The 23,309-nt window shown below is 42.4% G+C and overlaps 1 protein-coding gene across 2 annotated transcripts in view; it reads right to left on the bottom strand.

Annotated features, from left to right (window-relative positions):
- The window catches only part of plxna1b (plexin A1b), a 174,517-nt gene that overhangs the window by 93,705 nt on the left and 57,503 nt on the right, over positions 1-23,309 (bottom strand). For both annotated transcript variants that reach the window (XM_063910537.1, XM_063910538.1), the window contains exon 4: positions 2,085-2,225. In XM_063910537.1, coding sequence (XP_063766607.1) covers positions 2,085-2,225 — 141 coding nt within the window. The remainder of the gene's footprint in view (positions 1-2,084; positions 2,226-23,309) is intronic.

Genomic DNA, 23,309 nt, shown 5'->3' with positions numbered 1-23,309 from the left:
AGTCATGGCATGGATTTATAAAAGTAGGGATGGGGGAGCAAGGCAGGATAGATGGAGGGCAGAGGGATAAAGATGAGGGTGGGACAGAGGGCGAGTGAAGGGAATTGCCCCCTCTAGTCATTAGCACTGGAACGAGGGTTTAGCTAGGAGGTCTGGCAACCGCAGACCCCCGTTCTGCTTAACCCGAGCCTGCTAACCATTAATGGGGATCAAACACACAGCGAGATGAAGGTGAATGTGTGTGAGAGCGAGAGTGTGTGTGAACACGAAGGGGGGAAGTTTGAAGAAAAGGGCATTATCGGAAGTTGATGGAGACAGAAAATCCTGGAGTGTTAATGGTTGTGGATGTGAGGGTGTGAGGGTGTGTTTGTTTGTCTGTGTGTGTGTGTGTCTGTGTGTGTGTGTATGTGTCTTTTGCTCCTAGATGCTCTAGCTGCCAAGATAAAGTGGAGCAGGCAACACAGTCGGAAGGACACTCTTACACAAAAAACACCAAATGTGAACACCTCCACTTTCATCTTCACATATCAGCTGTCTGAAACTGTCTGAAACTTATAGTGATCACTACATTAGCAGTCTTCAAAACTCCCAATTGACTCAAAAGGGACATTTTACTGACAACAAAAGGCAAGTAACCCTAGTGCACCAGCTAATGCTATGTACAACTGATTACTGAAGCCACGTACTGATGTATCTTAAGGGAGACACACCCATAAAGTATTAATGAATATGTAAAATTCAACAGACTGACACTGACTGAACTGAAACTCATGAATACCTTATCTAGTCTTTCAGTGCTGTATTTACTGTTCAATTGTGTAGTATAAGACATACATTTATATGTTCTAATAATTTAGTATTTGGGAAAATTGAGATAAGTGATTTTTTTGTTCCATTAGTCACACTTATTGAAGGAAAATGAAAATAAAACTCAATCGAGCCACCACTTGGCACTTACTTCCTTATAATACGATTATTTTTATCATTTAGTTATGGAAATTCCGGTATCATATTGGTACTGAAATTGAGCAATTTCAAACATTACCCTGTCCTTTTTTAGGAGGTACTTTATTTTGGAATATAACAAAAATATTACATATTAGCAATTCAATAACAGCAGCTCCAGTCATGGACCAGTGGCATTTGTGAAAATAACGGGAAAAAGGAAAGGAGATTTAATGTTCGGGCCAGGCTTTGGTTAAGCCGGCTAGAGAATCGACTCGCGTTGCCTGAAACACCTTCCACACACCAAACCTCGGACACATCCCTCACCCTTTTTAATCAGGCCATCTTTCCCCCAAAGCTCGTTTTAGATCTATTAAAAACGGACATATTCGCATCATGTACAAACCACTTTCCTTTCTCCCCTCCTCCCTCCATCTCTGCTTCCTTCAGTCAGCTCACTAATGAGACAGAAAAACAAGGGGAGCAGCTGGGCCTCGGGAGCAACAGTGATGCGACACGCTTTCCTCCGCCTCTCCCTTTCCTTCCTCCCCCACCACCAGCTCGCCATCAAAGTAGACACAACTCTCACCAGCAGTGCGGCTGGTAATGACCACGGGCACACACACACACACACACACACACACACACACACACACACACACACACACACACACACGTGTGACCTATAACACACCCTGTATGTCTGTGTGGGTAATGTCTTGATTATAAGTGAACCATGATGGTGTGTGTGTGTGTGTGTGTGTGTGTGTGTGTGTGTGTGTGTGTGTGTGTGTGTGTGTGTGTGTGTGTGTGTGTGTGTGTGTGTGTGTGTGTGTGTGTGTGTGTGTGTGTTTTCAAGCTTGTAGATCCATCAGACTAACATATAGAAATGGAGCCCTATGTGATAACTAGTCCATGTTAGCCCTGTACCTGTGGTGGCTGCTGTACTGATGCACAATAGGTATGAAAGCTAATGACGGCTACATACAGTACATACACCCACCATTACATCCTGTGTGTGTCCGCCTCATGTAAGAAATTCATAAATGTAATCCCATGTTCCACTTGTTATGCAGTCATTGGGTACAAACCTGCAAAAAAATGCTGTATTCTAGGACACTCTCAAACACTGGACCTACCTGTCTGTCGGTCAGTGTGTAGATGTGCGACTGGTCCGGGCTGAACATCATGTCTCGCAGTAAGGGATTTCCTGCCTTGCTCACTGTGACCTTCTCGTAGAGCACTGCTGGACGGTTGGGACTCACAGAGTTCACCAAGATCTAAAAGGAAACATAGGAGGTAACAGTTTAAAAAACACTCAAACACTCAATCTTCTCATACAAGTATGACTTCATGCTTTGTGAATAGCAGTACTGAATATGGTATCAGGGCTAAATGCATGGATAGTGACATTATGGACTGGATAGTGAACTGTAGAAGAAAACTATTCAGCATCTTGCAGACACTAAAGAAAACACTTTTGAAACTGACAAAATGACAGGAAGGGATAAATGAAATACCATTGTGATCCTGTAGGAAGAATAAGTGAGCCACTATCTTTGCATTTCAATGAAAATGTATTAATACAATACACCTGTGCACTAATGCAACCATTTATCTCACAGTGCAATTAAGTAAGCCCGAGTAAACACACACACCGACACACAGACACACACAAACACGGACCCTCAAATTTTCTTTGTGAGCTTTTAGCGAATAATTCGTCCAGATATGGAAAGTAATGGTGCAGATAGGAGATGGGAGATTGGCTGGCTGGGTATGGCTGAGAGCCAAAGTCATCTCGGCAGCAAATGAAAAGCACAGAGCGACGGGGGGGTGGGCAAGTATCGGCTCTCCATTACTGAGCTTTGTCGACTCGCACTGCTATCAGCCCACAGTGACAAGGAAAGGGACAGCAGGCAATGACTAGCTGCAAAATGATACCGAACACACACACACACACACACACACACACACACACACACACACACACACACACACACACACAATGATAAGATGGGAGCAAATACACACAGACACAATGATTGATATGCATACGCTAAAATGTGTTTTGATAGATATGTACATGAATGCGCACACACACAGAAAAAGGTACACATGTGGACGCTGAGCACAAAGACTTTGTGAAGAATTTATTTACAATCGTACCAAAAGAAACCAGGGGCAACTATCCCATTATCTCTCCCTGCATGTGTGTGTGTGAGAGAGACGGAGAGAGAGAGAGCTCATAAGGCTGTGATGAAGCACCGGAGATGAGAGAAAATATGGATGTTATTATCTAGATAATGGGCCCGTAAATAAAGGATACATTTCATTCACGGATGGCTCGCACTCGATTCAAAACATGTGGAAACGTTGTTCTTAAACACAGACAACCCGAATCAGGATGAAATGACACACAAAAAGGCAAAAACTTTTTTTTTAGAGGGTTCCCGTTATAATTGTCTCTCTTTTTCACACACAAAAAAAACCATTGCATTTGGCAGCAACATCTAGCTGCAGACCAGAAGCCTAAGTCCAGGTCATTGGCTAAAGACCAGGCCCCTTCTAGACTGGTTTTGTTCACAAAATAACCGAGATAATAAAAGTCTGTCTTTCTGTCATCTATGGTTTGTATCCATCTGCTATCTCTCTGTGCATCTTCCAGCGTGAAAACAATTCAAATGAACAAATGACTGTCTCTATATAGTTTTTCTCACTTTGTCCAATCATTCCACTATGAATGTAGGGACTCAAACACTCAGCGTTGGTTGCACAAATTACCTTCGCCTCCCTGATATTTGTTACTTTCTTTATTCACTCACAACCCATTCACTTTATCTGAGTATGCAGTTCATATGCATTGCTAACATTCAAGAATAAAAATGTGAGGAGAGAGTGTGATAGGTGAGAAAGAGAGAAAACAGAAGACTGGGAGAGTGAGAGTGGGTGACGTGTGAAAACAACAGGTAATAAATGGTCTCAAATCAATTTATTCCATCGGCGCTGCAGCCAAGGCTGGCCTGAGAATATGGAAACCAGGAGGCAGAACAAAGGACTATGGAACATATAAACTGAACAGATGGATGAGAGACATTTGTCTAATTCAATCAAACTGAGCTACTGCGCCTAGGAAACAAGCACTACAATCTAATAATCAGGTTAACAGGGATAGCTGTATGTTGAGTAGGGTTAAGAGCTTCTACTAGAAGTGTACATATATGTGTACAATCATGTTTGTGTATATAATGCGTGCATGCCTGTGCATATGCCTGTCAGTTTACACTTTGTACAAGCACCTTTAGTGTAGTAACATGCACACGTGTATAAATACACAGGTTTATGTTAACATAAGTGTATATATGCATAGTTCAATGTGTATGTTTGTTTGTGTCAAGAAATCAATGCAATAGTCAGTGATGATTGGAGACGCTGCTGCTGCTGCTGCTGCTGCTGCTGCTGCTGCTGTCTCTTCTGTATTGCTTAGCTTTCCACTAAGTGGTTGATGGATGGATTCATCGAATGATGCTGTGCTTGTGTTTTCGAGGAAAAATCCCACTGTGTTGTCAACATGTATAATGTAACATTAACAGACGTTAAACACATTAGAGGCACTGTCTTAAGTAAGGCGTTAAGTAACGCTGAGAGAGGGAGGAGAGGACGAAGACAAAACGTAAGGTATAGGAAAGTGAAATAATGAAAAGCGAAATCCATGTGTAAACAATAGCATATGAATGATTGCAGAGTAAAAAAATACAGTGTTTTTTCCCATAACGGCTCTGATGGAAAATTGAAAGCTTGACTAAATGCTGAAAAATGCTAATCTAAGATCTTGATGACCTACAGCTGCTTTCCTTCCTGGATTGTTAATTTGCTTCAACCGTGTTCTCTGGAGAAAAGTGGCTCTACAATCTTAAAAACACATCCAAAATCTAAGGCAGAAAATGAGTGAATGACCTATAACGCATTCCTATATAGTGGCCCTTACATCCCCCAACAAGATTTTCTGCAAGATTTGAGTTACAATCCCTGATTTTCCCTGTGTGCAACATGCTTCTTGATATTCAGAAACATGTATGAGAAAAAAACAAATGTTTAAAATGCACCATCACTAAATAAACATTCAACCTCCTTTCCCTTTCCTCCCTCTCCTTTTACAGCATCCTTTTATTTGTATCTGTTCCCTGTGCATTAACACCTCCCTAAACCCGCCATTCTATCCCAAATCCCCTAATGCCGGCTTTTATCTGTGCCAGGCAGGCCTGGTTAGCTCTGATAGACACGCAGGATAGCTAGCTGGTGATAGGGAGTGGGAGAGAGTTTCCCGATAAGACAGTGGCACGTCAATGAGAACGATGGCTGTCATAGCCGCTTGTGACAACTGATGGAACTTGTGCACATGAAAGTGAGAGACTTAGAGGCAGAGAGAGAGAAATATTGACAATTGTGTGTAATATTTTTGCATGGATGTACTATGGGAAGAAAGGATAACGGGAACAAGAATAAAAGAAAGTAAAAGCAGCAAGGGAATGAACAATATTTGAAGGAGCTGAGAAAGATGGAAGAACAAAGGAAGAAACATTGCTATACGCTGTCCATTTAAAATAAGTAAAAGGAATAAAAAGAGGGAAATGTACGACTTCCAAGACTCTGAGAATGAATAAACCAATGAAACGTAAAAGAATGAAATGATCCAGGTGTTGCAGGTCTGACTGAAAGCCATTATGCACCAGCCTAAGCATATCTCTCCAGTGACTTTGACATTACAAAGCAGATTTGACGTGCGTGACCAGAGAGCAAACTGGGTTCACTTATAGCATGTGAGGAACGCACACACAAACACATATAACCTACACTACACTATTTATAGAGGGGTAAAGTTGACATAACTAGGTCTACCCATGCATAATGGCAACAGGCCCCACATTCCTGACTTTGAAGTGAAAGGAGGCCCCTGTGTGTATGTGTTTAAGGAGCCCTATTGAAGTAGGGAATTTAGTGTGGCCCTCTCAAGAACAAAGGGAAATGAAGAAAAGCACCAAGAGCATCATGAACAGAGGGGAGAAAAGTGGCCAGGCTCGACAGTCAATGATCGGACGATGGGAAGGAGCCGTGAAGTGGGTGAAGGAGTGAACAACAGATGAGAATTCTCTGTATTTAAGGACTCAAGTACCTGGGTGATCTTATGTATTGTAATATATGACATCGCTGTACTAAGCTAGGGGTTAATGTTCGTAATGCTACCAATGTCCTGGTTAAATTTAATTTGGAGATATCAATATTTTCATCCACCAACAAGTCTCTTAAATGATATGATCATTTCTGTGATTTCCCAACATATTCCATGTTTTACTGCTCTTGAAAATCCTGTGAAAGTTTTCAAAAGCTGTAGAGCAGCTATTAAATGTGGTGAGATGTTTATACTGCTGTTTCCAAACTCGAGAATGAACTCAATGACCCTCAGCGTTAAAACCAATGAAGGAAAGAGGTTCTTGAAGTTGCTCTGAACTCAATTAGAAATTGAGTTCCATGAAAAATAGTAAACCCCACCCAATAATGAAGAATGTGTAATCGAAAGCTCAAAAGTTAGTATCATCATTAAAAGTCAAAGAAAATATAATCTTAACTGAAATACCCACATTTAGCCTCAACACTGACGTTACATAAATCATTCACATACATCATATTGGGCTCGGTGGAGACTACCTAATGACAGCTCCATGTAAACGTCTCCCATATCCTCGGTGTCCCTCTTTAAGCTGTGTTTTCTATCTGCAGCAGGGGCGTTCAGATAAAGGGCAGAAATCACTCACTTCCTATCGCACGGTGAGCTTGGCATAACTTGAGCGCAGCAAGGCACAAAACAAATCCATCAATTGTTCTGGATTTTGCCTTTGTAAACATTAGCGAAAACACTTTCTTTAAATCGCTGAATGTTTTATTTATTTTAAGGCCATTTGTAGTTCCTTACAGAAATGTTATGGAACAGGGCCTCTAGCACTGAATAAACTCTCAAACACACACGTGCACGCAGGTACAGCATAGTGGGTTGCAGTACAATTAATTATGTGATGGTGCTGCAATTTATTGTTAGTGAGAAGAGAGCCCTGGATACATGAAACCATACGATGGAAAAAGTTGTTTTATCCAGCAGAAAAACCTTTTCCCCCTATAGCTCCAAGGTCGTGTGTGTGTGTCTGAGTGAGTTAGAAGCTGGGAGCAGATGGAGCATCCCACGCGAGTGAGTGATTGGCCCGATATCTCTATAGGACAAATCCCTCACCACCACCACCATCCCAGACACATGCACAGTATATACAGCCAACACATAGTATAGCTCAGAGTAAACCTTTACCATATGTGGGTCAGACAGCCTTTCCTTCAACAGCTCCAAGACAGACAAAGAGCTATGGTGACAATGATAGAGGAGGCGCTCACTCAAACACACATATATACACACACAAAAACACACACGCAGTGGAATGTCACTGTGGCTGTTATCAAAACACAGTGTGTGTCTGGAGCGGGTTATTTTAATGTCTGGGAAAGAGAGCAGATGCAATCCTGAATTTTGATCTTTTTTATTCAAGTCTAAAAGAGCTTTATTGGTGTGAAACCTGACAGCATTTGCTAGAATGTGTGCGAAGAGGGAATCCCTGCTATGTTGAGAAACACTAAATTATCATTTGAATATCATTTACACATCCTTGTGTTACCTTGAATGATTTAGTTTTTTGCATCCCTCCACATGAACAAAAAATAAAGAAAAGTGCAGTCCAATTAACACTTCAAATTATTTTAGAAAAATCCATTTAATCGACTAGCCCACTTGCGCAGTGTGACAATATTTATGTTATAGTCTTTCACATTTGTTCGGTAAATATGTATACGAATTTTAATACAGAATAGTTTAATACAACACAAGTTTGGTGATGTTTTTCATATAGTTTTGCTCTTTAAGGTAACACGAGGTGAGTCGACAAATGATCATTCTGTGGGGGAAAATTACTTTATGATTACTTATTTGTTTATGACTATTTATATAAATAGATGTGTTAACATACAATAGAGTAAATAACCTTGAAGTAGAAAAGAGAGGGAATGAAGAGAGTGAGTCGCACAACAAATCACCTCTACGGTTATTTTTCCACACACCACCGCACATTACTGACACTAATGCACACATCATGGAGACGCCTGTAGTTGGAAGCACAAAGAATTATGGGTTATCAAGCGCTCGTCTATCATTATCACTGCTCCATTAAAAGACACTTCTCTAAAAGTAATCTATTTTTATCTTTCTGATGTTTCTACACAAGGTATGTTCCAACTGCTGTCAATCTAATGTTAATTTTCCAAAAATCTCCGTTTGAGGTGAGATTTTGCTAGTCAGGAAGAATTTCATGAGCAATTTATTCATCTTGCAACACAAGTGACAGAATATATTTTAAATGTAGCATATTTTGAAGCTTCACCTGACAGATTTAATCAAAGATCTTGAAGCTGACATCAAGCACTCATCAATGACTTTAAATATGTTTCCGTGTTATCCGGAGTATTCTGTCATATCAAGTTGCTTCCTTTGCCTAGTTTTATTGACTGGCTTTGGTATTCAGCTACATGTCTACACCATGGTTATTCATGTGTGAGCCTGTGGCCTTTCACCAGCAGAGCTTAGAAAAGGTCACATACTCACACATGCACACACACACATCAACAACAGGCTGTGTAGGAAGAGGAGGCAAGGAAAAATAAAAAAGACAGAAGGAACAAAGTCCCCCTGAAGCGCACAGGCATGCATGCAATCTACTGTAAACAGGGTGAAAGTAAGTGAGCTGGTTTAACAGCAAATTAAACCCATTCATCACTGTGGAGGCCTTTTAATCCTCACGCTCGCTGAAATTAAAAGACCTTGTCATTGCTCTATCCCTGTATCTCTACCCGTGTCTCGCCTCCTCAGCCTTCCACTGCGATGCATTTCTCTCATTCATCTCCTGTGTATTCACCTTTTTCCCTCTTCCCTGCTCTCTACTTTTCCTTCCTTCCTCCTATTTCCCTCCAAATGAAATGCCTTTTAGCTTGCAGTAGTAAGATAAGCGTGCGTAGCGAGTCGCCAGACAAGGCGCGGCGGCAGCGGCATTTCATCTTCCGACCATCTCTAAATCATGCTAACTCAATCATCTGCATGGAGTTACACACACATACACACGCAAGGCTGCGGGTGTGAAAAGCAGTGCATGGAGAGAGGTGCTTTACTCTGACTGATTTTATCAGCTGTCTTGCAAACGGGGGGAAGAAATTGCACCACAACATTATCATATACAATAAGATGAGACTTTAAGATAGAGCTTTCCAATTGAATGCCTTTTTAGTGTCGCCATTCAAATGAGAAAAGACCTCCTCTTACATTTAGGCGCAACACAAATCCCTTATGGGATATCTCAACCGAGACAATATTACACATTTACATCAAAGACTGCTGAGAAGATATTTATGTTAAAGACATAACGTGCATTCATTTAAAGACTAGATTTAATATTGATACGGCTATGGCTGCTTGCACAGAAGAATAGCATCCTGGCGATCTCCCTCACTGGCATCTTTGGACCACCGCTAACCCTTATAGCCAGTGAGGGAAAATCGAGAGCTATGCTAACAAGCTGCAGGCCTTATCAGACAGGAAGGTGGGAAACTAAACAAAGATTGGGAAATGTGCTAAATGCAATGAGGGGGAACCGATGCTATCGTCTACAAAGTGTGTATGTTGCTTTGAAGAGAAGTGGAGCACAATCAAATACAGGAAGAGATCGGCTGGGGAGTAAAGTGTTCATGTTAGATTGGGGGAGGGTGTGTTTGTGTGAGTGAAAGTGTGTGTGCATACAAAGTGTGCGAGGTTAGACTATCAATTTGCATGTGTAGCAAAATGCTTGCTGCGGTGAATTTGTGCAATTGTGTGTAGTCCATCTAAATCAGTCACATTAAAAAGGCATCAATTAATAGAAATGAAGAACGTAAACACACTCCCACTCTTGATGTGACACTACGCAGCGCCGCTTGACCCACCATTTACTGACTAGATCAGCCATTCACTACAATTGCAGCGAATGGGACCTAATCGTCAGCTGTAATTACCAAGGTAGGTACGTGTGTGAGTGTGTGTGTGTGTGTGTGTGTGTGTGTGTGTGTGTGTGTGTGTGTGTGTGTGTGTGTGTGCGTGCGTCTTCCTGTGGGAGAGCCAAAGTGATTACATGGCCACTGGTGCCTCTAATAGCCTCTTTTAGGGAGAGAGAGCAGGAGAGATGAGTGATTTCCATCTTCTTTGGGAAGGACCAGAATTATGGCGGCGGAATTCTATGGTGGTTAAGATGTGGGTCTGTTTTGACTGCACCGTCATGTAAGAGTGGGTGTGGGTGTGTGCAGATGTTTGTAATAGATGTAACACAAGAGGCTAATGGGAGCCAGGCCAAAACCACACCTCAGCGTAATGCCTGCCAAACCATTCCTGGTCGCAAATGCCTGCGCCTCTCCCCCCATTTCTTTCTCCATCTTCGCCTCTGCTCATTTTATTTCACCCTCTCTAAAAGCATTTCAGTGTTTTTGTCAGTTTGGAGATCTTTCCTTTCCTCTTTATTTTTGTTTTGACACTTTCTTTAACCCCTAATCCTACTCTTTCACTTCTCCCCCTTTAGCTCAGAAGTATCTTCCTCTTTCCAAAAACACAAGCAAAAAAAACCCTTACTCAGTTCTGACACGCCAAAAATACCCTTCAAGGGGGAAAAAATCCTCACTAAAAGAGAAGTTAGTGAGTGTATGATGTAAACAAAGTCCAGATGAGCACAGAAACCAGGGAACCAAACATTGTCAAGTTGGTGACACAAAAGATGTTTTAAATTAAGAATAAGGTAACAAAAGGAAGCCTGGTGGGTTAAACAAGAGGAGATTGGGAGAGGGACGAAGTAATGACAGACACACATTAATAATGTCAGCAGTTGTAAAACATGAAGAATGCAGATGCTGTTTAAAATGAGATTTTATAGCCTGGTCTAGAGGGATTTATACAGTGGTTGGTTCCGTGTGTGTGTGTGTGTGTGTGGGGGGGGGGGGGGGGGTGTGGCATTTCAAAAAAAGATCCTTTGAGTTTGGTGTTCGATTTACCAATTCTTATTATTTTCTTGGTCCATAAACCATCATAAACCAAAAGATATTCCATTTAAATCATCAAATTTGAGGAGCCGAAGACAAAAAAAATTCTGTGAATTATTTTGTTATATATATGTCTTATAGCACACAGCAACGTACATGTATGTACAGAGGATCGTAGCTGAAGAGCAACAGTTAGCCTGCTGAATGAAAGCAACATCCTAGTCGGTAAGTATAGCTGTCTGAGCTTTTTCACATTTATTCTATACCGTGGCATTTACTTCTCTGTGTTGAATTAAAGTGATAGTACCAAAACAGCTTGAGACCTACAGTAGATTACTCAACTTTTACACCTTTTGGCTTAGCACTACCTTAGTTCAATACTTGATTATTTATATTCATAAGATATCAGTAGAGATCATGTTGTGATGTCCATATCACCAAACCGTCTTTAAGTGAGTGAGTGTGAGTTGTACATAATAATATAGTCTAAGGGAGTTAGAAAAAGAGTGTGGGGAAAAATAAAGTTTTGGATTTGAGTCAAAAACACAAAAATAAGTGTCTTGCTATCGAGTTTTGAAGTGATGCATTGTTTGATCTGGAGGTCTGGGGGGGTTTCAGCTGTTGGCTTAAAACCAATGGACTCTATTTGTGTTTGTCCACGAGGCAGAACTCTGTTTTTCTTGGCAGGAGGCTACAATTTAATGCCTTCTGCTGAGGTTTGAGTAGAGAGACGTACAGATGGATGAGATTTAAGTTTTTGATGTACCGAATATGGACAGGAAGAGGGGGCGGGACGTTTTTTTTTTTTTTTTACTGCACTGAACATGACTTTAAGTTAACTTAAAGAGGTTCATTTTTGTGAAATCTATTAAATTCAATAAAAAGAGAAGGGAACAGAAGGCCTTTTGCAGAATGTGTTGATTAACAAAAAATGGAGAGCAGACTTTGGTTTTTCCTACGCACACATGCAACCAATACAAAGTTTAATGTATTGCTTTTTCACTTCGTTAAGTGGAAGTCGCCAAGTTCTCTTCTCCACCCATGCAAAGAGATCCTGTCTGAAACCAAAGCCTGACCTTGCAGTATGCCAAGACAACATATAACTGTTTTTCTATCCTTGCCCAGTTTCACCCCCTCATCCCTCCATCCCCAGGTGAAACCTTTTTCTGCCCAGATTACTAACTCCTCTTTGGGTTGGAGCCAGAGGAAAGTCCCTGGCTAGGGTTCTGGCCTGTTTGCGGGGAATCCACCTCTGAAACAGATAACTGGGAAAGAGGCCACTAACAGGAACATAAATGAGAGTTGGAACAGTGCAGCTTTCACGCCTCCCGGAAACTCTCTCAACACTCTTTCTTCCACTGCTTCATCTCTGTGATGTTTATTCAGCATTTTTCTTTACAGTTTTATATCTCACTCCATCTCACAGCTCAGTTCCCCTTTCACTTCCTCTCTAGCCCCCTGCCCGCTCATTCCACTCTCCTGGTGTGCTATAATGGTCCGCTGGGACGGTCTTGGCTGCTGCCGTCCAAATACAACGAGCTTGACTGATTTAAGAGCCAAAAAACTGGCATGGACAGAGGGAGAGAGAGTATGTGTGTCTGTGAGGGAGTAAAACTATGGGGAGGAAAGTGAAAAGTCCCGTACAAGCTGACGTGAAACAATTCAACCACTGAAGAGGGAGAGAGAGCCCGAGCTGCTGCAGTCATCTAAATAACAAGCACAGGCTGAGACCACACATAAATATACTAAATACTGCACCTTGCATGCACGTGTGTGTGTGTGTGTGTGTGTGTGTGTGTGTGTGTGTGTGTGTATGTGTGTGTGTGTGTGTGTGTGTGTGTGTGTGTGTGTGTGTGTGTGTGTGTGTGTGTGTGTGTGTGTGTGTGTGTGTGTGTGTGTGTGTGCATTAAAGGAAAGGGACAGCTGTGGCGTATAGATGGTGACATTTAACAGATGTGACTTCCATGTGTGCACACTGAGACATGACCTAGTCCCAGGTGCTATTTAATCCCTTAGTTGTGATCTTACTTATTAAATGACGCCAATGAAAAGGAATGAAGTGCGGCACTTTTTGACATTTATTTTAACCCCTTGATTTTGAAATAGTAAAAATAACACTATCATTTCTCAACTTCTGATCTCCACTTTTGTGGGTTTTAAGCAAACTCAGCATATCCTGTGTTCATAAGCTTTCATATAAGAGAGGATCATTTGAAAACAAAAAGGTTGCATTCACAGGTAACATGTAGGTTAACACATTTTCTGTTGCAAGTTTGTCAATTGTAAACTCAGCCGAAGGGTATTTCTTCCTGGAGTGCCTGTTTGCAGGACAACCACAGAGGGAGGTGGATAAAAGTGCGAAATGATTTATTGTCACCCGTCCTATGAGGTTAATACTCAAAACACGGAAGCAGACATTGTCCAACTGCCAATAAGGTGAGCTAAGTAATAAATCATTCAGCCACTACATTTGAGTCCATGACAATGACCACAGGTACACTGAACCACAGAGGGTAGATTACTAGCCTCTGGGCCCAGATGGGTAGACACGTCGTAGGCTTCTATATGTAGTCTGCAAGTTTGGCATGCTGCACTCGCATTACATCTATTAATACCTCCACTGTTAAACTGGAGGCCACTTTACACTGCCTTATATAACCGCAGGGTCACAAGGGGGGGGGGGGGGGGGGGGCACACGTAGTCTATGGTTGTGTACAGTATGCACACATATAGACTCTTGTGCACATATACATGCAACTCTCATCTTGCCATGGAGTTGGCATACGAACACACACACATGTACACACACACTTTAGGCAAGCTGTAGCAGTGTCTGAGCAGCTGGTACGACCAGGTGGAGGACAGATGCCCCGCCTCTGGTTTGGCCTGTAGCCACGGTAACACAATGGGGCCCGTACTGATAGCTGTAGTCTCTGGGGACGTGGTGGGGGTGGGTTCGGTTGACACTCAAAGCTATCCAGATGATATGGCCCACCCACGTTCAACCACATTCCTACCAAATTATGACAATTAGAAGCAGGAATCGACGGTATGTTTCTGTGGGTTCATCTGGAGCTCAGCCGCAGTAACAATGGCGACACCCAAATCAGCGGGGACATTACGAATAAAACATTGATTGTTTTGGCAATCTCAAGATCAGGTTTTCATGAGTGCTTTTGTTTAAAAAAGTTTAAGTTTCTCACAATGAGGAACTGTGTTTATGTGCTTTACGGTGCATAAACCATAACTAAAATATTGTGTTGTAATGTGTTGAAAGAGCAGTCCCACGGGCAAAGAGTACAAACGGAGAGAAGGGCAGCGATGAGAAAAAAAAGAGACCAAGGAAAGATAAAAGGAGGAATGGTGGAGAACAAAGCTAGCTGAGTGATGAGCGTGAGACATTTTTAAAATCAGAGGCTGCTGGATGACAATTACTAACAGATAATGTGTGTGTGTGCGTGTGCGTGTGCGTGTGCGTGTGCGTGTGCGTGTGTGTGTGTTGTGTGTGGTGGTTTATCTTTTTGAGTCAAAAAGAGACAAAAGCAAACACAGAGGGAAGGAGAGAGCATAGTTTGTCTGAAGTGGTGGCCAGCTGGGTCAAATCTCATTCCTCTATGTCAGCAAGAGAGGACATGAAGGAGAGGGAAGGGGAAAGAGATTCAGCGGGGAAGGAAATAGGCAAAAGAAATGATGAAAGAAAACAACAGAAGACAAGAAAGGGAGACGAAGACAGTGACCATTAGCCATTTATTATCAGGAAGAGGGTAAGGTCAAGATTTGAGTCTAGCCAGCAACAGAAAGGAAGGACGGAGGAAGTGAAATGACACATACATCTGTCCCTATTTGAGGCTCAATTCTCACTTCACCAGTAAGTTAAGTCAAAATAAAATATACACACATAGACTGATGGCAGTGCAGCAGCATCGCTTGATATTAAAAGGGCATAGGCATCAGGATACTGTGCGCCACCATGAGTATTTAAGGAAATGCCTCGGGTGTCTATGTTTGTTTATGCATGCAGGCTCCGACACTGTCACTGGGCATTAAATCTCATCCTCTTCCTCTTTACTCTGCTTTCCAACCCTCTCTCTCAGTCTCGTCCTGCAGGGCACTGTGTTTAAAATAAAGTTAAAATCAACTCTAGTGAGTTAAACAAAACGAAAAAAGAGGTTGAAGCGTGTGAAAAAAAATTGTGTTTGAGTTAATGTGTGTACCCTCTTGGACATACAAACAGAAAATGCCAAACTAATGAGAAGGCTTCCCCTGGACCAAAAAAAGCAAGAGGAGAAAAAAATAACCCAGCAAAGTTTCCAGACAGTCAGCTGAGCGCACTGGACTGTCACAAGATTGCTTTTTATAGAAGTGCTCTTTATTGTGCCTCATGCAGTCACCCTCTTTCTGTTCCATTCACCCACACACACACACCACACACCCACACACACACACACACACACACACACACACACACACACACACCAGCTTTATCTTGCCCTTTCATTTCCTCTGGTCTCCCCCCCACTGCCCCACAGACAGAAACCGACAGAAACAGGAAGCATATACGAGCAGCGGAAGTGGTCAATATAGAACACTGGGGAGAGTCCTTTGTCCTGGATTACTTTCTCTCACACATGTAGCACAAAATCATACACACTGACAATTACACCAAATTGCAATCAAAGAAATAAGGCCAGTAACACTCACACATAACACACATTGATCACTTTTTTACAGCTGTTCTCACTCGACTGGAAGCCATGGAGACATTAAATAAGGACTGTCACACAGCCTATGTTGATTCCATGCAATGTGTAATTAGTGTGATTAGGTTACGTTTAGATCAAAGTAAATTACACTGTCACAATGAGAAACAATCAGTTGTGTACACATGGAAACATAGCTCCAAAGTGCCTAAGAAAGAACCAAAATGACACGCCAAAAGCATCACGGATGGCTATTACAGTGTCTCATGACTCCTGCTTCCTGAATCATACAAACACACACACTTTACGGAGCTACAAACACACAATGCATGCTAATAGATTCCTCAAAGGAAACCACACATTGCCATTAGCTCATTATACACAGAAGGAGCCTGCATGCTCGCTCACTCTCTCTCTCTCTACACTCGCAAACAGAAACGTCCCAAAAGACAGGCACACGCATGCACGCACACACAAAACACAAACATACACACAATTAAGCAGCAGCATGGGCACTCAGCAGGATTTAGAGGACAATTAAAAAGCTCAATTAGACTTATACTCTTATTTCCAGAAATGAGTGTGCTACAGATGGCGTGGCTCGCTCTTAACGTTTAAAAACACACACGTTGCCGTTTTTCTCCTGGGAGACAACACAGGGGATGTGTAGAGAGGAGGGAGGGATTTGATGTAAATATGTCTAATGGTCCTGCGTTTGCCAGGCTGTTGAGATAAGTGCCCGGCGAAAATGCATCCCACATCCTTAAAATGCAATTTTGCTGACGCTAATATGATATTGCATGTTTTAAAAAGGCAATTCACTTAAATCCATTATGTGATTGTAGCTTGAGACAAATTGTGTTTGTATTGTTCCACAAATACATGTTGAACCTTGTTTAGTTTCCTATCTCCGTCATTTCCTCCCTACTGCATTAAACATGTAACAGTTCTGGCCTCCCATTTTCAGGCCTTTTCTTCCCAGTTTCACTCCTTCCCTTGCTTTCCTCCTCCTGTTTGCGTCATTTCCAGTAAAACCAAGTATCACAGTGCCATTGTCCTTCCCTCTTGCATCCTCCAAGTTTTCTGATGCCAAGTCTGTTGAGTCAGCCGTTGCATAAATCTAATGTTTGTGTGTGTGTCTACTTGGGTAAATTGCTTTTGGCCAGGTCACAAACTTTGAATAGACAATACCCTTTCCATTCGGAAAAAGTCACAAGACACACATGCCTGCATACAAACACATACAAGCAAGGGGCAGATGGTCCAACCTGTAGGTTTTCCACGGCCCATTTGAGGAAGGGCGATACTTCACTGTCCGCCCTAACTGGGCACACACCACACACAGAAATACACACTCACTCAAACATGCAGAGAGGGCAATAAATTCACACCAGCACAATACAACCCCCGCATCGGACATGGTGGGAGATCCGGCTAATGCCAGATAAACAAACCAAGAATCCGAGTTCATCTAGAGGTAAACTTGATTCACGCTCACAGGAGGGCATTGGATGCAGTCCTTCAATGATAAAGGAACTTGGCAGCAGATGAAAGAGTTTTTTATTTAACTGCCATTCAAACTGTCTCCAACATTAAGTGTTACACGAAGCTAGGAAACCTTATATCAAGAGCGGCTGGAATATTCTTTTATTTATGTTCCAATTAATTTCAGTTGATTTGGGTTTGGGTTATTAGCATAGGTCGTTCAGTTTTAACCACCAATGTCTAGCTTTCAATCATTAAACCCAAAAAAACAAAAGTGTGTCACCAGCAGTATCAAAAAATTATCTCTTAAACTTCGTAAAGCAAGGTTAAGGAACAAAGACCTAGGCCTTGCTTAAAAGGTAATAAGTTGAAGTGTCTCTAAAGAGCTGTGAAAATATCAGACGAATAAACCCTCCAATATTTCCCCAATGGCTGAAACACTTCTTCTCTGAAATATTTTCTCCCTTTTTCTCCTTCTCCTCAAGCAGTCTTTCAATCTGCATAGCTATAGCCAAATTAACAGCAGGCCGAGTCTTCCAGCAGCTAATTGATGAGGTCTTACAGAGAAGTGCCCTCAATTTCCACCATCGCCTTGGTTTATGCACATGCTTTCTTCTCCCTCGCTATCCATCCAAAAATCCCATGGAGGATGGTTTGTACCACATCTGGGAGGACTAGTGATGAACACACTTACAGGAATACACACTGAAATGCAGAACGATTGGTGTTCACGCACCCACAAATGTAAGAGCAATAACTTTGGCGCACGCACACAGACACAGACACAGACACACACACACACACACACACACACACACACACACAAACACAAAACACAGCTAACTCAGAGCTGGGGCTGAGAAGTCCCAGTGGGAAAAGCTACTTTCCAGAACATTTTACCCAATTTGCATTGCTCCTGGCTCCATTGCGCTCTCTGAGGAGACGATATGAAGAACAAGTCACAGTGTGTGTGTGCGTGTGCGTGTGTGTGTGTGCATAAATATAAATATATATATATATACGCACCTCCAACAAATGTCGTAACATGTACGTCAGCTAACTCAGCACTGAGTAATACTGTATGCGTGTTTTGATGCATGATAACAAAAAACGCTTATTTGCATCAATTCATTAAATTCTCCATTTGTTTATTCCCAAACTGTTTCACTGAACGGTGAACGTCAGGTTTGACTGTTAATTGAATTGGCTCTAAATGAATGTGTTCTGAATTGAGTCCCTCTATGATAAATGCTATACCCATATTAACACCGACTGACTTAACAGACTCAACTGGACGTGAATCAAAAGGCTTTAAAAAGAAGCATGGCACGCAAACACACATTTTGGTGAACACCCAAGGTTTCATAACATCAGGACATGCCCCTTGTGGCTTTTACTACTCTACTGAGGACCCTGGATTTCTAAACTGCCCCACACACAAACACTCACACACACCGGGGGATAGAGTGATGCAGGACCAATGCATTAGAGGGATGATGCAATGAGAGGAGTCAGAGCTGCGAGCAATCACTCTGATTAAGTGTGAGTGAGTGTGTGTGTGTGTGTGTGTGTGTGTGTGTGTGTGTGTGTGTGTGTGTGTGTGTGTGTGTGTGTGTGTGTGTGTGTGTGTGTGTGTGTGTGCGTGCGTGCGTGTGTGCGTGTCTCTGTGTGTGTGTGTGTGTCTCCTCTCATCTCCTTATCCTCCTCTCTGAACCCCCACTTGCCTCATCCTCAGAGGAATCAAGCTGGGGTTTATTTTAGGTTTGACATTATATCATCTAGTTAGGTACATGTACAAGTGCAAGTGTGACAAAAATACAGCTGCCAATTCATCAGAGGGGTGTGGTTAGATCAGTAGGGGAATGGATGATGAGAGTGCCCAAGTGGTTCAGGTGCCATGTGATAAAATCTGCACAAACATGGAGGACATACTATCTATTTAGACTATCAAATATATAAAATGAAGAAATTGTGATTTATTGATTTAGTGTTGGATAAAACCAGAAATATGATTACATAATGTTTGTAATACACCATTAAGTTGCTTGCTTGGCTTCACTGTAAAGGCAGAATAGATTTTTCACTAGAGTTTAAGCATGGTGTGGGCACAAACTTTCAGCAAATAAACAACATTTTCAAATCAATCCACTTTACTCTGGGCATTATGTCTCACCTGATATTTACTTCCTGGTCCTGGAGGTCACTAACAATTACAATCCTACCACTTTATCAGAAAGTCCAATCGAAAGCTAATTTCCCTTAAAGCCTGCCTCTTTACTCTAATCACCTAGAGGGACAAACAATAGCAAGGAGCTCCTGAGAGCTACCTTCCTCCAGATGAACTCACGTCTGCCTTTTCCAATAACCCAAAGTGGTTTTGCACCTCAAATGTGCTCTTTGATATTTAGGGTTAGAGAAATGAAAGATATGCGTGCAAGAAATAGTTACTTTCAATTGAACTGCCAGAAACAGAACATTATGTCACTTTAGCAGTCAAATCAAGCCAATGGGAAGCAAATGTACAGGCCTGTACAGAGTTGATTTATATTAACAATGTCTGTAGAGCAAGCATTGCAATTAAAACAACATCCTTCAGTAACATTCTATATATCATAACGAAGGGGACTGGGTTCAGTTCACAAAAAGCTGCCTACACTTTAATTTGGTTAAAAGGTATTTGTAAGGACTATAGCAAACAGAAATCTGCAAGGCCGCCTAGCATAGGAAGCACTGTGAATGCTACACATCCTCACAAGGAAAGTGTGTCAAAGAATAAATGGCATTATGTTATGACCCACAGCACTGATGTCAAATCCTATTGCGAGGTCGTTGATACACTCACACAGAGACAGTGTGGCTGAAGTCTCAGAAAGAAGGTGAGTAGGGTACAATAGCAGCTGCACATGAATTTTATCTGGCTGCTGCTCTCTGTCTCTCTCACACACTTCATTCCCAGCGGCAGCCTTGACCCTCCTGCCTCCTCTTCACTCCACTGCGTCACTAAATGCAGCCATTTTGGCTCCCGTAGGGCCCATGATAGAGCTTTGGTCGCCTCCCGGCCACATTCATACCATTGGGCTTGTAATGAAACTATGGATTTTCCATCGGAGTCCTGACACTAACTGCCTGCTTGTCGTGCATCCGGTGTCTGCTGCGCTATTCTGTACTGTATCTGTGAAGAGGAGAGGGGAGAAAATATTCCTCCTGCAACATCATTACTGTAATTCTTTTCACATTTTTCTGGCAATGGTAATGGTTTGTCAACTGAATAGCAATGACCCACTGCCATATTGCTGTAGAGTCAAGAAATATGTAGACAGCTTTTGATTGATAGTAAAGGAAGCCATGAGGTTTGGGGACACTTCTTTAGATTACACTATTCTTGTCACAGTACATGACTATTTTTATTTTTATTTTTTACCTACGTTTTGACTCGAATTAGGAACATTTACATTATGTATAATGATTTTTTATACGGCAGAGTTTTATAGTGTGGTTGTAAGCAGATGTAACATCAAAGCAACAGAGAGTGTAGACTGGATGCTGTATGCGGTTACTGTGTTGTGCATGGTTGAGCATGTCCTCACGAACACAGAGCTCATCTGCAAGCACACAAACATGAAGACAGAATGAACATGCCGAGGGAGTTAATGAGGGAGTGTGCTGTCTCTGCAGTTTCATCCCTCTCCCTTACATCTCTTTCTCTTGCTCCAAACACACACATGTGCACATGTGCACACACACACACACACAAACACACACACACACACACACACACACACACACACACACACACACACACACACACACACACACACACATACACATAGGGGTAAACATGACCTACAATCCCACTTATTTCCAACCCCAGTTGAAACTGCATTCCCAGCGCTGCTGCTGCTGCTGCTGCATGCAGCTCTAATGTTCAGCAACGTTGCAGCAACCCAGTTTCAATGTTGTGACTGTGTTCAAATCCCCTGCCTGCACCACGAACATCAATGCTCCCTCTCTCGCTCTCTCTTCCTCTCTTCTCCCTCTCTGCCTTCCTCTTCCTCACTATCGCCAGCCATAGCTGCCCTGACTACTGTTGCCATGGCAACCGAGGAGTAGGCCCGCCACTGGGGGATTTGGAGACAACTTGGAGTAAAGACCCCTATGTTATTGGAGCTTTATTATTGGGTGTGTGCTTGTGTGTGATTGTGTTTATTGTTGTGTGCTCAAAACCTTCTGATATCTTCTGCACAATAATAAAACGGGTCCCTCTCCGGGCCACCGGTGGAGTCAAAAGCCATACCCTCACCAAGGCACGGGGGGACAAATACAATTTAGAGGGAACAATGAAAGCCAAAGGTATACTTATATTTAACATCAGACCTGTCACTGATTTACCTGGAGGGGCAATTGAGTGAGAGAAAGAACAGAAAGCAGTAGGTGAAGGAAAACAGACAAATTCAGGGAGAAGCCCATGCACTCGTCACTATCTCCCCCTCCCTCTCTTATACACACCCTCTGCTGGCCCTATCCATTCCAAGGTTATCAGTAATCCAATAGGTTTGCCTCGAAGCAGGCCGTTTTCCTGAGACACAGCCAATATCCTGAAAGCAGAAACATCCGGAAGAGATTCCTAGCAAGTGACATAGCGTCCCCTCTCTTCCTGTCTTGCTGTGTGACAGGATGAAGGGGCTTTCATCTGTTGTGATTTCTTTTTGGGTCTGTGGGACATGTTGTTTTACTCCCAGTTTTGAGTGTTTTTTCTCACACAGTATAAATGAAGGCTTGTTCGATATTGAATAAATAGTGAGTCATACGCATAAAAGGCATGATGGCTCCGACACTGAATGAAAATCGTGTCTTAAAACCCCCTAACTGCCACATTTCAACAACTACCAACCATATTCAATATATATACACACACACACACACACACACAGGTTGGAGTGAAAGTGCAGTGGTGTTATTTCTGGGCCAATAGTTCCCTGCCAGTGACCCACAAATAGACACTACAAGGCTCTTATGGATGATAACACATAGCTGGCAGTCCTTAGGCTGCAGCTTGGAGCAAAGGGTTAGAATCAAACAGTGGAGTATGGTTGCATGGACTTAAGCTCAGTTCTCAATGACAAATAACTAAATCTCCAAAGAAATCTATTGAAATCCAATGAAGAGTATCTTTAGCTTGTTAATTCTGCAACAATGTGGTCCATAAAGTATTGAAATGATGCTTTGACAGGCCATATGATGACCACTCCTGCAATATACATTAGTTGTATTTGGTTACTGCACATGCAAACACTATCTGCTGCAGTAGTTGATGCAGAGGGGGGTGCATGTCTGTGTATGTATGTGTACTTGTTCTCTTGTTTCCTGCCTGTTTTTCCTATGGTGTATGCCTGTGTACTTAGATCCGTTAATGAGTGTCCGTGTACATGTGTGTCTCTATTTGTGTGTGTGTGTGTGTGTGTGTGTGTGTGTGTGTGTGTGTGTGTGTGTGTGTGTGTGTGTGTGTGTGTGTGTGTGTGTGTGTGTGTGTGTGTGTGTGTGTGTGTGTGTGTGTGTGCAGCCTCTCTCTGGGGACCCTGTTTGCTGTGCTTTAATTAGCTTAATCCAACAGCAACACATGGACGGAGAAGTGGAGAAGTGCTGTGAGGATGGTTGGAGGGTGAGGTGGCAGAGAGGGAAGGGTAGACAGAGGAGAATATCTTTCCCCCTGTCATTTGTTACTCATCCTCCAACGGACACACCACACACACACGCGCACAAACGACCACTCCATCTTGACTGTTGGCAGTGTCAGTAGCTGGCCAGACCATTGTAAAACCCACAGGGAGGAGGAAACCGTCTCCAAAATGGCCACATGTGCTGTCAGAGGCCAACTGAACCATATCCAGGGAGACACTGCATTCAAACAGTAGCCAAGCTAAATGACCAATTAAATATAATAGTGAGGGCTTAATTGGTGTTACCCCATTTAGAATGGCACTGTGCAATTAAGGTTATAGAGAAGGTATAGATGAGACATTATGGAGATTTTGTGAA

The sequence above is a fragment of the Eleginops maclovinus genome, chromosome 20 (assembly GCF_036324505.1).
Source record: "Eleginops maclovinus isolate JMC-PN-2008 ecotype Puerto Natales chromosome 20, JC_Emac_rtc_rv5, whole genome shotgun sequence".
Taxonomy (NCBI): domain Eukaryota; kingdom Metazoa; phylum Chordata; class Actinopteri; order Perciformes; family Eleginopidae; genus Eleginops; species Eleginops maclovinus.
Note: the sequence above shows the minus strand (reverse complement) of the source record. Positions and strands in the feature narration are given on the sequence as shown.